Raw genomic sequence first — 13105 nt, forward strand, 5'->3', positions numbered from 1 at the left:
AAGGAAAGCAAATTTCTTTGTATAGTCTCTACAGGAAACTTCTGTGACTGTTCTAAGTATTTTGTTTAGCTCAGAAAGTCATACTGGATTTTAAACAATCTGTAATTAGGAAGAGATTTAAAGGAAAGCTTACATTTTGAAACCAGTAACACCAGGTCTTTGTAGGCCTCTTTTCTTTTTACCTATGGAAAGAATTGCTTAGATTTTTTTCCCTTTTAGGGGAAATCCACAGCTAATACTCTTGTGAAGATTTGATGGAACATTTGTAATTTCCACTTACTTCCTTCTTCCCAATATAAAGGCTTTAGCCTCTGAATGGAGACTTAGAATATTTTTCTATACTCCTTTGTATTTGTCATCTGAGCTGCTTTGGTTCAAAGAGCTGAAAGATGTGAAGACTGGAAAAAAATGATGTTATTGTTTTGATTTTGTGTTTTCTGTTAATAAATGGCTCCAAACAGAGTGATGGTTTGGAATAAGTTCTCTCTAGAATTCCTCTGTGTTGCTTTTCTTCTTGACTGGAAGAACTCACAAAAACAGAATGGAACATCTTTTCTTTGGGTTAAAACCTTTGAAGATATAGGTATTGATAAGTACTCGTCTAAGAGAGTTTCCGCACTATTTTTCCTCTTATCAGTCTTTCTTTGGCTGGGGAAATAGTATTACCAGATGAGGCTCCTTTGTTTCATCAATAAGGAACTCAAAAAAAAGAAGATTGCATGATCAGCTCTCACTTATGAAAACTGAGGGAAGGCTGGGAAGCACATAAGTGCCCTCAGTGTTGATACTGACAATTCAGGTAATCCATCATGATAAAATCATACCTCTTCTCTCTCTAGAACAGTGTTCATTAACCCTGGGAGAAGTATTGGTGAAAATCCAGGAAAGACAGCTTAACTGCACAGGTTGCAGTTATTCCTATGTAACAGCTATGTTACATACATATGAAAGAATTAGATAGCAAACTTGACTCCCGTCTGTTGACATCTAATGTCCTCAGGATCTTCAGAACTGCTTTCAAGATTTTCAGAGGTGTTGCAGCCAGTGAATTCTCCTGCTGTGAATAAGGCCCCCTTGATGAGTTGCTCCACTTTGTACCATCCTTGGATTTTTCAAAAGGATGGCAACTGCAAAACAGGGCAAAAGTCTTCTTCCATCATTCTTTATGGCTCCTGAGCATGAGCCTCTGAACACGGTCCATTGGTTTATCAAAACCACTTGTGGCCTGAGGCCAGCAGTCTCAATAGCCACGCAGAAGCTGCTCCCTCAAGCAGAAAATACATTATTTCACTGCCTCAGTAAACTGAAACAGGGTTCCCACAAGAGACATATGTTGTGGAAGAGGGAGAAAAGGTTGCTCCTGCACTTACTAAAACTAATCTGAAGCCTGAAAAATAGGCTGCTGAAGGGAAGCAGACTTAACTCCAGATGAAACAAATAAATTCATCAGGAGTCAGATAAGTATAATTTCAATGTCTTCCTATGGATGCAGTCTGTGAGACAACAGGGATACTCGGTAAAGGGCTAAAGCTTTTGTCATGAAAGTCACAACTGGACTATTTCTGTGGGACTAAGACTCATATAACAACTACTTTTTTTCCAAATGAGAGGTAAAACTTTTATCAAGTACTGGGTGCGAACAAAAAAGAACTGAAACATGGGTATTCTGTGGCTGCCACATCTACTTCCTGGTGTGTGTGTGTATAGTTTTTAATTTTTTTTTCCTATTGAATTATGGGGAAAATGTATTTCATTATATTACTCATTATATGAGTCAGCTGCTAATTCTGTCTTCTAGGGAAATACCCAATGTTTATTTTTTTCCTTTATGTCAGATGATTGTATTTTTCAGCAAATGGACCAAGTACAACCAGGTATGTTGACATATCCAGGGAATATTGTCAGGCTGTAAATTATGAAAATGATACATTTTATAATGATTCTTACTGGGATACACAAAACAGAGTACTTTAGACCTTATCGGGTAAGAGATTTGCTAAATAAAATGCCTTGGCAAGAGCAAACAGAACTTTGAGACTTAAATCAAGATTTCAAGATTTAATCAGACAGATCTACCAGAAAAAGAATATTACTTCAAACTCTGCAAGCAAGAGATGTTGTAAAATGCGTAAGTTTGTTTGCGTGATTTTTAATCCAATCATTGTAGTAAAATTTCACTAGCCTTCCTAAAATACTATATAAGAATTTGTATTCAATAATAAATTCCGATTCTTTGACTACCTTTGACCATCTCACCAAGTCCCTGTCTCTCTCTCATCATCACTGATAGATCCTCAATTCAGTGTTTGTATTTATAAATGTAAAAGCATGAAGATATTGCAAAGAGAAAATGTAAAGGTAAACACAGGGCAATCACTTCTCTATTACTGTCATGGACAAAAGAGATTCAACATGGGGAATGTAACTTAATTCATAGTTAATTAACATAAATTTCATTACTGGTTCAGGTATTAGGAAACAAAGGACAGACATTTAAAACATCTATCCTCTCCTTTTCCAAGTTCCACTTCTCTCCCAGATTCATCTGCACACCTAGCTCCTCTTCACCATTCTCAGGCTTCACTCCAGATACCTCTCTTGCCCTCTTGTCATTGCTGCAGGTTGTCCCCAGTCTTTTCAGTAAGCCAACATGTAGCACAGGTCAGGGTTCATGTGTAGCACTTTCTCTCTGTTGTTCCTTTCTTCCCACCCTCTCCTGTTCTGTAGTGCAGGTCTTTGACAGGCTGCATTCCATTCAGGAAATCACTGAGTCTCAGCTTGTCCATGTGCTACAGCCTTTTTAAGGGATGTACCTGCTCTATCATAGGTATTCCAGGGACCATTTGGGGCTGTGCCTTCTCCACCATGGCGCACCTCCAGCTCCTCTGGCCTTGCTGTTCCCTGTGATTGTCACTCTTCTGTTTCCTTTGTCTCTCTGGCATTTTCTGCTCTTTTTTAGCCATGTTTTCACAGAATGACCAGTGGGGCTTAGCTGTGTCCTGCAGTGGATCTGTTTCAGAGAGTTCTGTCTAGCAAAGGGAAACCCCTCACTCATTCTCACTGAGGCCACTCTGCAGCTCCCCTGGTACCAGAGTATTGTAATTTATACCAAATACAATTAGCTACACATTTACCACCATAAAAAGATATGGTCTCCTTGAAACATGGGGTTATCAGTAGTCATTTTCATTGACTGTGATAGCTGACATCTTGATCATATACCTATACTGGAAAAATGTCAGGTCAGTGCTGGTGGTTTCTAAGAGTCTTATGAGGATATTGACATGCTAAGCCACAGTAACTGTCTCTACAATTAAAGCAAGCAACTAGAAAATTTGTGTTTCAACATAATAGGGTCTTTACAGAATACTTAATGAAAACTATACCAAAATATTAAAACCAGTTCATATGACGAAATAGAGAATAGAAGGTTATTTCCTGAGTAGCCATTGTAGGTTTTGGTGACTTTCCAAGACCAAAAAAAAGCTCCTTGCGTTTACTGTCTCTACTACTCCTGCCAACATCAACACCCAGCACTGTAGATAAAAACATGCTATATGAGCAGAAACGATGATCTGTAATTATGTGATTGCCAGATATGCAAAGGGAAAAGGAACTGGATTTCTTCATACATACCCTTTTCAGCTGCCACTGCTAATAAACTGAAGATCAATTAGGGTATTGTTTTAAGATAATCCCTCTTGCTAGCAATGAAACACTTACTCCTTCAGCTGCTTAGTCAGCTTGACAACCTGAGAGGCCAGTGACATACATGTCTCCACAACTACTAAGTAGCGGGAACACATGGTGTGCCCATGTCGCTCAGCACTTTGAGAGGGTTTCTCTCCCACATGGTTTTGCATGGTGACATTTGCTCCATATTCAACCAATGTCTGTAAAAACATAAAAGGGAACAGCGGCATCTGTAAGTGTAAATCTCTGCTGTGATTTCTGATCAGCACAAGAATGGTTGGAGAAAAAGCATTCCTGAATAAAATGCTTGAAAAACATTAGTCTAAGCCAGTAATTTTTAAAATTCAGTCACTGACAAAAACACTGACATGTTTGCAGCTTGAATTCAAACCACATACCAATAAAATATACCACTCAGGTGCAACAGGAATACAGAAGAGTGAGCTGCAGTTCAGAGGAGCTATAAAGAGACTATATTTTATAAGTTACTCCTTCCTCTCCCCTTGAAGTTCTACTAAATTAATTTGTTTTCTGTTCATTCATTTGTATAGCATAGCATCACTTGTAGCATTCATACAAATGAAAACAGGACTTTTGTCTGGCCACCTATTGATTCTCTCCTGCACCACAGTAACAAACTTTTGCAGATGTAGATGCATTGTGATAACTTTACATATAGCAGACCTAGAAAAGAAGACACATGACAGCTGTTCTAGATGACATCCAGGTCCAGAGCAGCATGAACATATTGCAAGCCAGTTTATAGTGGGTAGTGATAAGCTGTAATAGTTTGCCACGTCTTTTCTTGGGATCCCCACACTGCAAGGTATTGCAACATACCCTCAGAATCTCATTTTAGTAATGTCTTTGCTGCAGCATTTGCTGACTCTTTTTGTTAACTCTTCATTTTCTACCACAGCAGAATCCCAATGTTTAAAACACTCTATAGGGAAGTCTCAGTGTCCTGACTCTTAACTAAGCAATGCTTAGATATGAAATATAGGGCAGATACTTTAGGCCAGATAGGCACAAATTTCTTATTGCAGATAAAGAACTGTAAAATTACTATATCAATCCAGCTGGAATTTTTGGGAAGTCTGGTCACTATGACTTTTTAATACTGAGAGAATCTCATTGCTTTGCACTTTCTTAGTTAGTCACTATTTTCTTAAGACATACTGATATATGTGTCAGCTTTTAGTCTTCAAGAAAAATAAGATTTTATACTCTGATGTATATCCCTGTGTTACTCACAGTACCAGAAGAGAACCCTAGCTTGCTGCTGGAGAACCATCCAGGTTGTAAGCATGACGTTTGAATTATTCTGAGACCAGACAAATAGTGTTCTATATGCAAAAAAAGTTCTGTCTGACCTCAAGACATCCAATAACTAAAGCAAGATTTCAGACCAAATCTTCCCTCTTTATAATCTGTTTGTGATAATCAGAGTTAGGAGCTATTTGCATTACTGGAGTAGGTAAATAGGACCTAAATATTCTCAGCAATGCTTCGATATGCATTGATACCAGCCACTAGGAAAACTTGTGATCCTGTACAGACAGAAACTACAGCATCATTAACTTCAGGCATACACATGCAGAAGAGGGATTGTATGGCTGAGCTCTTGGTTAACTTATCCAAGCAGAGCTGGTAAACCACTGAGGGTTGGAGTGACTTGGATAACTACAAACAGCAGACACAGAGACCTCAACATATGACAGAGAAGTGGAATGGGTGGTCTGTCTGATCTGCTAAAACCGTACAGAAAGGAAAGTTATGAACTCTTGCACTGCATCTCATATCAATAGGTTGTGCTTAATTTGTCAAGAAAGAAAACAAAGGAGAGTTATTACCTTGCATAAAGTAATCATATAGTTTGAAACATGATAGAGCATCATGTGATTATATTATATTATATTATATTATATTATATTATATTATATTATATTATATTATATTATATTATATTATATTATATTATATTATATTATATTATATTATATGCTTATAAACACAGTAAGTAGGCCAAGGAATCACTGGCAGCCTGTGATTTTTCAGTTTTTATGCTGTCGCCTACAGTTTCTCTGTTTTCTTTATCACTTCTTTATTCTTACCAGATTATTCACTGTGCATTATATTAAATTAGACTGTAAGCTTACTGGGCACAGAGCTTATTTTGTTTCACAGCACAAAGTATCAACTACACTTAAGTCTGTGAGGTGTTAGTGAAGTGATATCACTGACATTGGGTATTTTTATCACCACTAAGTATTTTCATGATTTTCATGACTTATTTCTCATGGCCTCACTTCAACAATAAGTACTTCTTGAATTGCACATTTACTTAAAATAAAATAATCTTTAGAATTCAAAGGCATTTATTAAGGTTTGTTCTTCACAGGGAAAGCAGGGTTTGTTTGTTTCCTTGTTTAGTTCCATGAAAACATCTGCAGATGTCACCACTCTGTTCAAAATAATCTATACCCATTTCTCCTTCAAATGCACTGCACATCTTGATGAGGCACTGTTGAGACCCTAAACACACATGCCACAGGAACCCTACACACACCCTTTACCACAACAGTGCCCCCCACCAATAAATCATAAACATTTCTTCTATCCATTTTTTTTCAACTGATCATAGCAATTGGCTACAATACAATAGTAAACCCAGTAGATTCAGCGTGGATGTCATGGTTTGTTTATTTTATTCTCTTATGAGTTTCTACAGGATCCATTCTTCAAGTCCTTAAGAAAAAAGACATGTCCTCTCAGTAAGAAAACACAGAGATGGTCATGTTCTCCAAATCTGACTGTTTTCTTTTCAAGTCTATTCATTCAGCTCAACCTGTTTTTCTTTCTTCATTATGCGATACTCTCAAACTGGCTTTTACAGAGTTATGTCTTCTGGGTGAGCAAATATATAAATAGACTGCAATAATAATAATAGCTCTGCAGCTGTAGATACAGCCTAACAGTGTACACAAATATACTTAGCTCTCTGGAGAGATTAGCTAATGAAAATTCACTCTGTATTTCTTTTTGGGTTGGACTAATACAAATGTTCTGTGTTTGCTGTGGCCTGAAGAGTGATGTGGATTGGTTCATGTATGGTAACATGTTATTACATGTTTACTGATACATATCTGAATCCTTAGAGATTTACTCCTCCTTCTTAGACATGTTTTCCTCCCTAACTTGACTTAATCACTTAAATTTTTATTTCTTGCCTTTCTGCCAAGAGGTTATTTGTTTTTTTTATCTATTCTTCTCCAATGTCTAGTTTCTTTATCAAATACCTCTCTGCAATTTCCTGGAATAATTTTATTATTATTTCTTCTCCAAAGAGCTTTTGCTCAAAGTGCCGACAACACAAACACTGAAATGTACTCCTGTGACTAATAATTCTAGCAAATTTGATTGACAGAGGGTACGTCTGCAATTAACACAAAGTTAAGTTGCTTCACCTTCAATAATTTACCGGAAGTGCTGATCAGCCAGGGAGGTTCCAGTGAGTGGAAGCTGCCAAACTTGGCACCCATGTATACAAGGGTTTGAGGAAAGAAGGATCCAGGGAAGAGCAGGTCTGTCAGCCTGATCTCAGTGCCAGGCAAGTTCATAGAGGAGATCATCATGACCATCCTCATGCAACAAGTACAGAACAACCAGGGGATCTCACGCATAGCATGGGTTTATGAAAGGCAGCTTTTGCTTGACCAACCTGATCTCATTCTATGACAAAGTGACTGACCAGATGAGGAAAAGGTGTATTTACCTAGATTTTAGTAAAGCCTTAGATATGTTTCCCCACAGTATTCTCCTAGAGAATCTGGCTGCCTATGGTGTCATTGAGTGAAAAAGTGGCTGGTGGTGAATGAATTTACCTCCAGATTGTGACTGGTCAGTGGTGGTGTTCCCCAGGGCTCAGGGTTGGAGCCAGCCCTATTTAAAGCAATCAACATGGACAAGGGGATCAAATGCATCATAAGTAAATTCACAGATATGTCAAGTTGGACAGGAGTGTTGATCTGCTCGAGGGCAGGAAAGCTCTGCAGAGGGATCTGCACAGACTGGATCAAAGGGCTGAGGCCAACTAGATGAGATTCAACTGCACTTGGACCACCCCAAGCAGCACAACAAGCTTGGAGCAGAGTTGCTGGAAAGCTGCCTGGCAGAAAAGGACCTAGAGGTGCTGGCTGACAGTGGTTGAACATGTGCCCAAGTGGCCAAGAAGGCCAAGGGCATCCTGGCCTGTGTCCACAATAGTGTGGCCAGCAGGACTACGGCAGTGGCCATACTGCCATACTATGCACTGGTGAGGCCACACAAGCCCTGTGACCAGTTCTGGGCCCCTCGCAACAAGGAAGACATTGAGGTGCTGCAGCAAATTCAGACAAGGGTAGCAGAGCTGGAAAAGGGTCTGGAGCAAAAGCCCTATGAGGTTGAGGAGGCTGGGGTTGTTTAGTCTGGGCAAAAGGACACTGATGGGGGACATTGCTCTCTACAATTGCCTGATAAGAGGTTGTAGCCAGGTAGGAATTGGCCTCTTCTCACAAATTAACAGAATGAGAGGAAGTGACCTCAAGGAGAAGTTTAGATCAGCTATTACGAAAAAAAAATTCACAGAAAGGGTTGTTAAGCACTGGAACAGACTGACCATTGAAGTGGTGGAGTCATTTTCCCTTAAAGTGGACAAAAAATGGGCGTGGATGTGGCATTTGAAGACATGCTTTAATGGTGAATATGGTGATGGAACTAGTTTGATCAGACTTTATGATCTTTGAGGTCTTTTCCAGCCTTAATGGCTAATGATTTTGTGACCAGCCATCCAGTTCCACTCCATGACTTTTTTGTTATGCTTGCATTGAACACAGGTGCTGGACAGAGGTATCCAAACTGGCTAATTCTGGCTCCTCTAGGTACTGTAGATGTGTAAGCCTTCTCAGCTGGACAAATGACCATTTTTTAGCACCTCTGTAAACAGAACTATATTGTTTTCAGAGGCCAAGATGAGTCAGAAATTAGTTAAATTAGTTAGAAATCAACATCACTCTTCATTGTATAGCACAGATTTATTCCAGGATGATAAGTCTGAAAAGGATGGTTTATTCAAGGTGTAAACAGTTCAACAAACCTATCTTCTATAATTCCCCTCATCTGGATAGCTACAACTATCCTTTCTCAACGGAAAAAGAAACAGAAGGAAAATATCGGAGTAATGAGAAAAGTATGCATATCTGCACTTGCTGCCCTTTGTAACACAAAAACATACATATTAGCTGTTTATATATAAACAATATAATCATGTTTTCATCTTGCAATACAAGTTAGTTTAGGTTTACAACAGCATACTCAAGAGTAGAATCACAACCTGGAGCTTTTCAGTATTTCAGTTTGACTCCTACTGATTTAAAGTTCTTCCTTCTGATATATTTTAATGAATCAATAAGTATCCCCACTTAGATTTCTAATAATACAGTTTTGGCATTCAAGCTTGAAGTTTAGAGATTTCTGCTATAGCTATCACTCTACCTGTATGCATCCTAGATAGCCATGTTGAGCAGCTATGTGAACAGCAGTATTTCCATCCTGGTCAACTTCATCCAGTGAAATCCCTTGTTCTTGCATAAACTGAAGAAGCCATAAAAGGATTTTCTCCTAAGGGCAAAGAAATGTCACAAAAGGTAAGAACTAATAAAAAGGAATACTGGTGCTGTCATCTATAATTAATACTATCCAATAATTCTTTGTTTTCTCTCTTAACTTTGTAGACTTAGTGCATCATGGAACTTTGGTTTGTCTTTTTCAGGGTTTTGGGTTTCCTTTTTTCCTCCCAAGGAAAAAAGCTGAAATATTTTATTTTATAAAAAGAAATAACAGGAAAAACTCAAATACTGTAATGCATTCTGAGAAATTGTACATGAAGATTGTGAGAGCTTCTGTATTGCTGATGAAACCTGAGAAAGAATAACCTGAAAATCCTGAGGAAGAATATCAAGCTGAAAATCAGGTTGTGAAATTTGGTCAAACATCATAAGCCTCTCTGGAAAATTAAAATAGGATTATGCTCAGATCACAGAGCTGAGCAATTAGATTCTTCAAATCTATAATCATTCCCCATCTCTGTGTGTTTGTGCTAAAGAAGAAGAAACACAACTAAAATCAGAAAATAAAGCTACCCTAATAACTCAATGTATTGACTCATGGACCATTTGTATGTCCTGCATGTTGGGAAGGATAGGGAGACTTGGACTGCAAAAACTTGTTGGTGAAGGTCTGGAAGCCAAAACTGAAGTAGAAACTTTCTTTTTTTTAACACCACCTTTTTTGTGTGTATATAGGTGCAATACACATTTATTTGGGTATTCTTTTCTAACAATGGAGAGTTACACATGTGCACTAAGCTTTTTTGATTTCTTATTTTCCCCAGGGAGTTTATTTGGAAAAAAAAAATTCTTCTCTCTAGGAAGTTCCCATGTTACACAAGATTAAATTTCATTTTGCCATAATGAATACAATACATATTGAAAATCTAGAATAAATCTATAGATTACATGGAAAAGTGGGGTCCTTTAAAGCTGACTACAGCTGCTTTCCCAGTTTTTCTGTCTGGAAAGGTTAAAATACTAAATTACTTCCTAGCATAAAACTTTTTTATTTAAATGTGTATTTTTTAATGTCTTGCATTGATATCTATCATGTTATACTGACTCAGATCTACATTTCAAAGGGGCTTTGTGGATTCTAGGTTACTGAGGCAAACACTGATGCACAGGCTTAATCTGCAGCACCTTAGTAGCTTCAGTGACACATAAGTACATAATCACCCAAAATTAGAAATGTGATAAACTAAAGCAGACATAAATAAAACAGTACTGAAACCACATACAGGACACTGAGCAGTAATTATTAGAAAAGACAAAGAATAAAAATGAAGAAATAAAATTCTTAAAACGTTGGATATAAACCTGCATTTTTTGGTGTAAAAGTACTACAAAAATTTTAATCTCAATGAAAAGGAGAGGACCTTTCTAGACCTACTCCAGGATGATTCTGTCTATTTAAGCATCTGGGTCCCTGATTACTGCTTCAGAGGGCTGCTCTGTCTGATGCTTATCTTCTTCATATCTTCACTTTAGCAGCAATTTTGTTCTTATTACAGGGTGAAGGAATAGGTATTTTGACTTCTCCTTTGCTGAAGGCCCTACACAGCTAACAGTCAGCATGGAGAGATGACTACATATCACATATCCCTTTAAAAATACTTTTGAGCATTTCTCAATAAGCCAGTGGTGCTGGCCAGCAAGGAATAAAGATTGTACTACTCCTATGACTTGTCCCTATGTTTTAATAATTAAAAGAAAAATATTTTAGCAAAACTGATTTGCAGAATTGGAAGACAACTATAGCTTTGAAATAATATATTTCTTTGGAATATATAAGAGACCAGAATGTTAAGCATGTTCTGTAATTTTATGATCACAATCAGCATGGAGCAAATTATACTTTCTAGTAATTTGTCTTATCAACAAGGAAATCTAGTGGCTGGGTGGCTCTGTTCAATCATCTATACTTAGGACTACCTGTACACTAAGTGATCACAGGCACAGTGTCATAAGTCACAACAAATGTTTTGTTTCAACAAATGTATCCTTGACCAAAAAAAAACCCAAGAAAACAAATAATTGTTTCACTTAAAACCAGTGAAAACAAAACCATCTTGTATCAAAATATGTCACATTTCACTTTATTAACACTCATAATATGTATTTGCAGGAAAAATCTTTTCTGAAATAGATTTATAGTCTTCAATTTATTCAAACATAAGGAAAGATAGTAAGACAATTCATCAAATGAAGACAACGAAAAATTATCACTTTTTTTGTGAAGTAAGAGTAACTGATAAATACTGATAAATTATTCAGTATTACTTTAAAGTCCTACAAATGCTTATGCTCCAGCAGTTATTAAACCCTCTCTGGCATATTCTAGACCTACAATAATACAAATCTCTCTGCAAAAAGATTTCAGGGAAATTTGGGACAGGCTGCTGACTTTGGTTCCATCAGACGACTTTTAGAGAAGAAAGTACAGCTAACATGGACAACATAAATCATGACATGGCCTACAAAGGGAAGGGTAAGCATGCTGAAGAGTACTGTATCTACAGCTAATCCTAGCCTCATCACTTGGTATCAATTAAATAAGCTGGCCTTCCCAGTATCCCTTCACAGTAGAGGAGTAGGAGTGAGTGAAAACAACACATTTCCTTTGTAATAATGACAATAGACAGGAAGACAAATATCCTGAGGTGTAAAACAAAGGTGTTTTGTTAAGTATCTGCATATTTGACTGTCATATACTCCTTCCCATTGTGCTCTCCAGAACTGTACCACCATCAAAGCATGCACAGGACCCCTTCTAGGTCCTCAGTTATGTTTCAGGCTGGTTGACCAAAGTCTTCCTAGATTCTCCTGAGTTCAGAAACCACAAAGCCTTGGCATTCCCCATGCTCTGCCTCTTACCTGTGCAGTCCATACCACAGTATCCCTGACAGAAAGATATTCCAGCCCCATGAAGCTCTAAGTCAGTACTAGGACAATGTGCACCCAGGACTGCACCACCACATTCCTGTGAGATGGTGAACTGGGTCAGATACAGCTGGCATGCCCAGTACTCATGACTATGCCCAGTGTGAAAAGGCCAGCCAGCCATCATGGTTTCTCTTGTATAATCTCATGCTTAAAGAAACCCTTGCTAGGAGCTACGCTGACCAGGCTACAGGTTGACTTTGAGCTTTTGTTCTCTTCAATCACATTAATTTATGCGATCCCCTCTCCCATTGGAAAAATAAAATGTTGCTACATGTCCTTGGAGGCAGGCCATGACTGTAGTTTGACGACTTTTAACATAGGAACTTTGCTATGAACTCCCTCCTGCTGCCCATTCTAAATTATAATTCTTGAAGAAAAATACGGCATGCCTGTCTAATGCCTGCAGAAACAATGGATAGACTGACTGTCTTAGAAAAGGATTCAATAACAGGTCTTCCTTGTAAAAATATTACTCTTGTAATTCTGCCAAGACCAGTGTTTACATGGATTATCTCTCATGTAAGTAATGGTAAAATAAATTACAGGACAGTGCCAAGTAAGCATTTAAATTTCTTGAAGTTTTTTTTTTTTCTTAACAGAGTTGGGTAAGATAGTCTGGCACCCCTTCAGCCTCAATATTCCCTCATTTTTAAAGGTTGTTTATGGATTATAAAATAAAAGATAATTGGCATTACATATGAACTTTGTTTGGCATTCAGCTAACTAAAAAAATTTGGCAGTAATTTATATATCAATTTATATATCAAATTTCATGGGTGGCTGACTGTAGCTGGTGTTTCTTAAGTGGTAGAGCTTCC

At 37.8% G+C, this 13105-nt stretch overlaps 1 protein-coding gene across 5 annotated transcripts in view; it reads right to left on the minus strand.

Annotated features, from left to right (window-relative positions):
* The window catches only part of SNCAIP (synuclein alpha interacting protein), an 86810-nt gene that overhangs the window by 12786 nt on the left and 60919 nt on the right, over positions 1-13105 (minus strand). For all 5 annotated transcript variants that reach the window (XM_021546231.2, XM_021546229.2, XM_021546232.2 and 2 more), the window contains 2 exons: positions 9226-9351; positions 3724-3893 (listed from right to left, as the gene is read on the minus strand). In XM_021546231.2, coding sequence (XP_021401906.1) covers positions 3724-3893; positions 9226-9351 — 296 coding nt within the window. The remainder of the gene's footprint in view (positions 1-3723; positions 3894-9225; positions 9352-13105) is intronic.

Source organism: Lonchura striata, chromosome Z (assembly GCF_046129695.1).
Source record: "Lonchura striata isolate bLonStr1 chromosome Z, bLonStr1.mat, whole genome shotgun sequence".
Taxonomy (NCBI): Eukaryota; Metazoa; Chordata; class Aves; order Passeriformes; family Estrildidae; genus Lonchura; species Lonchura striata.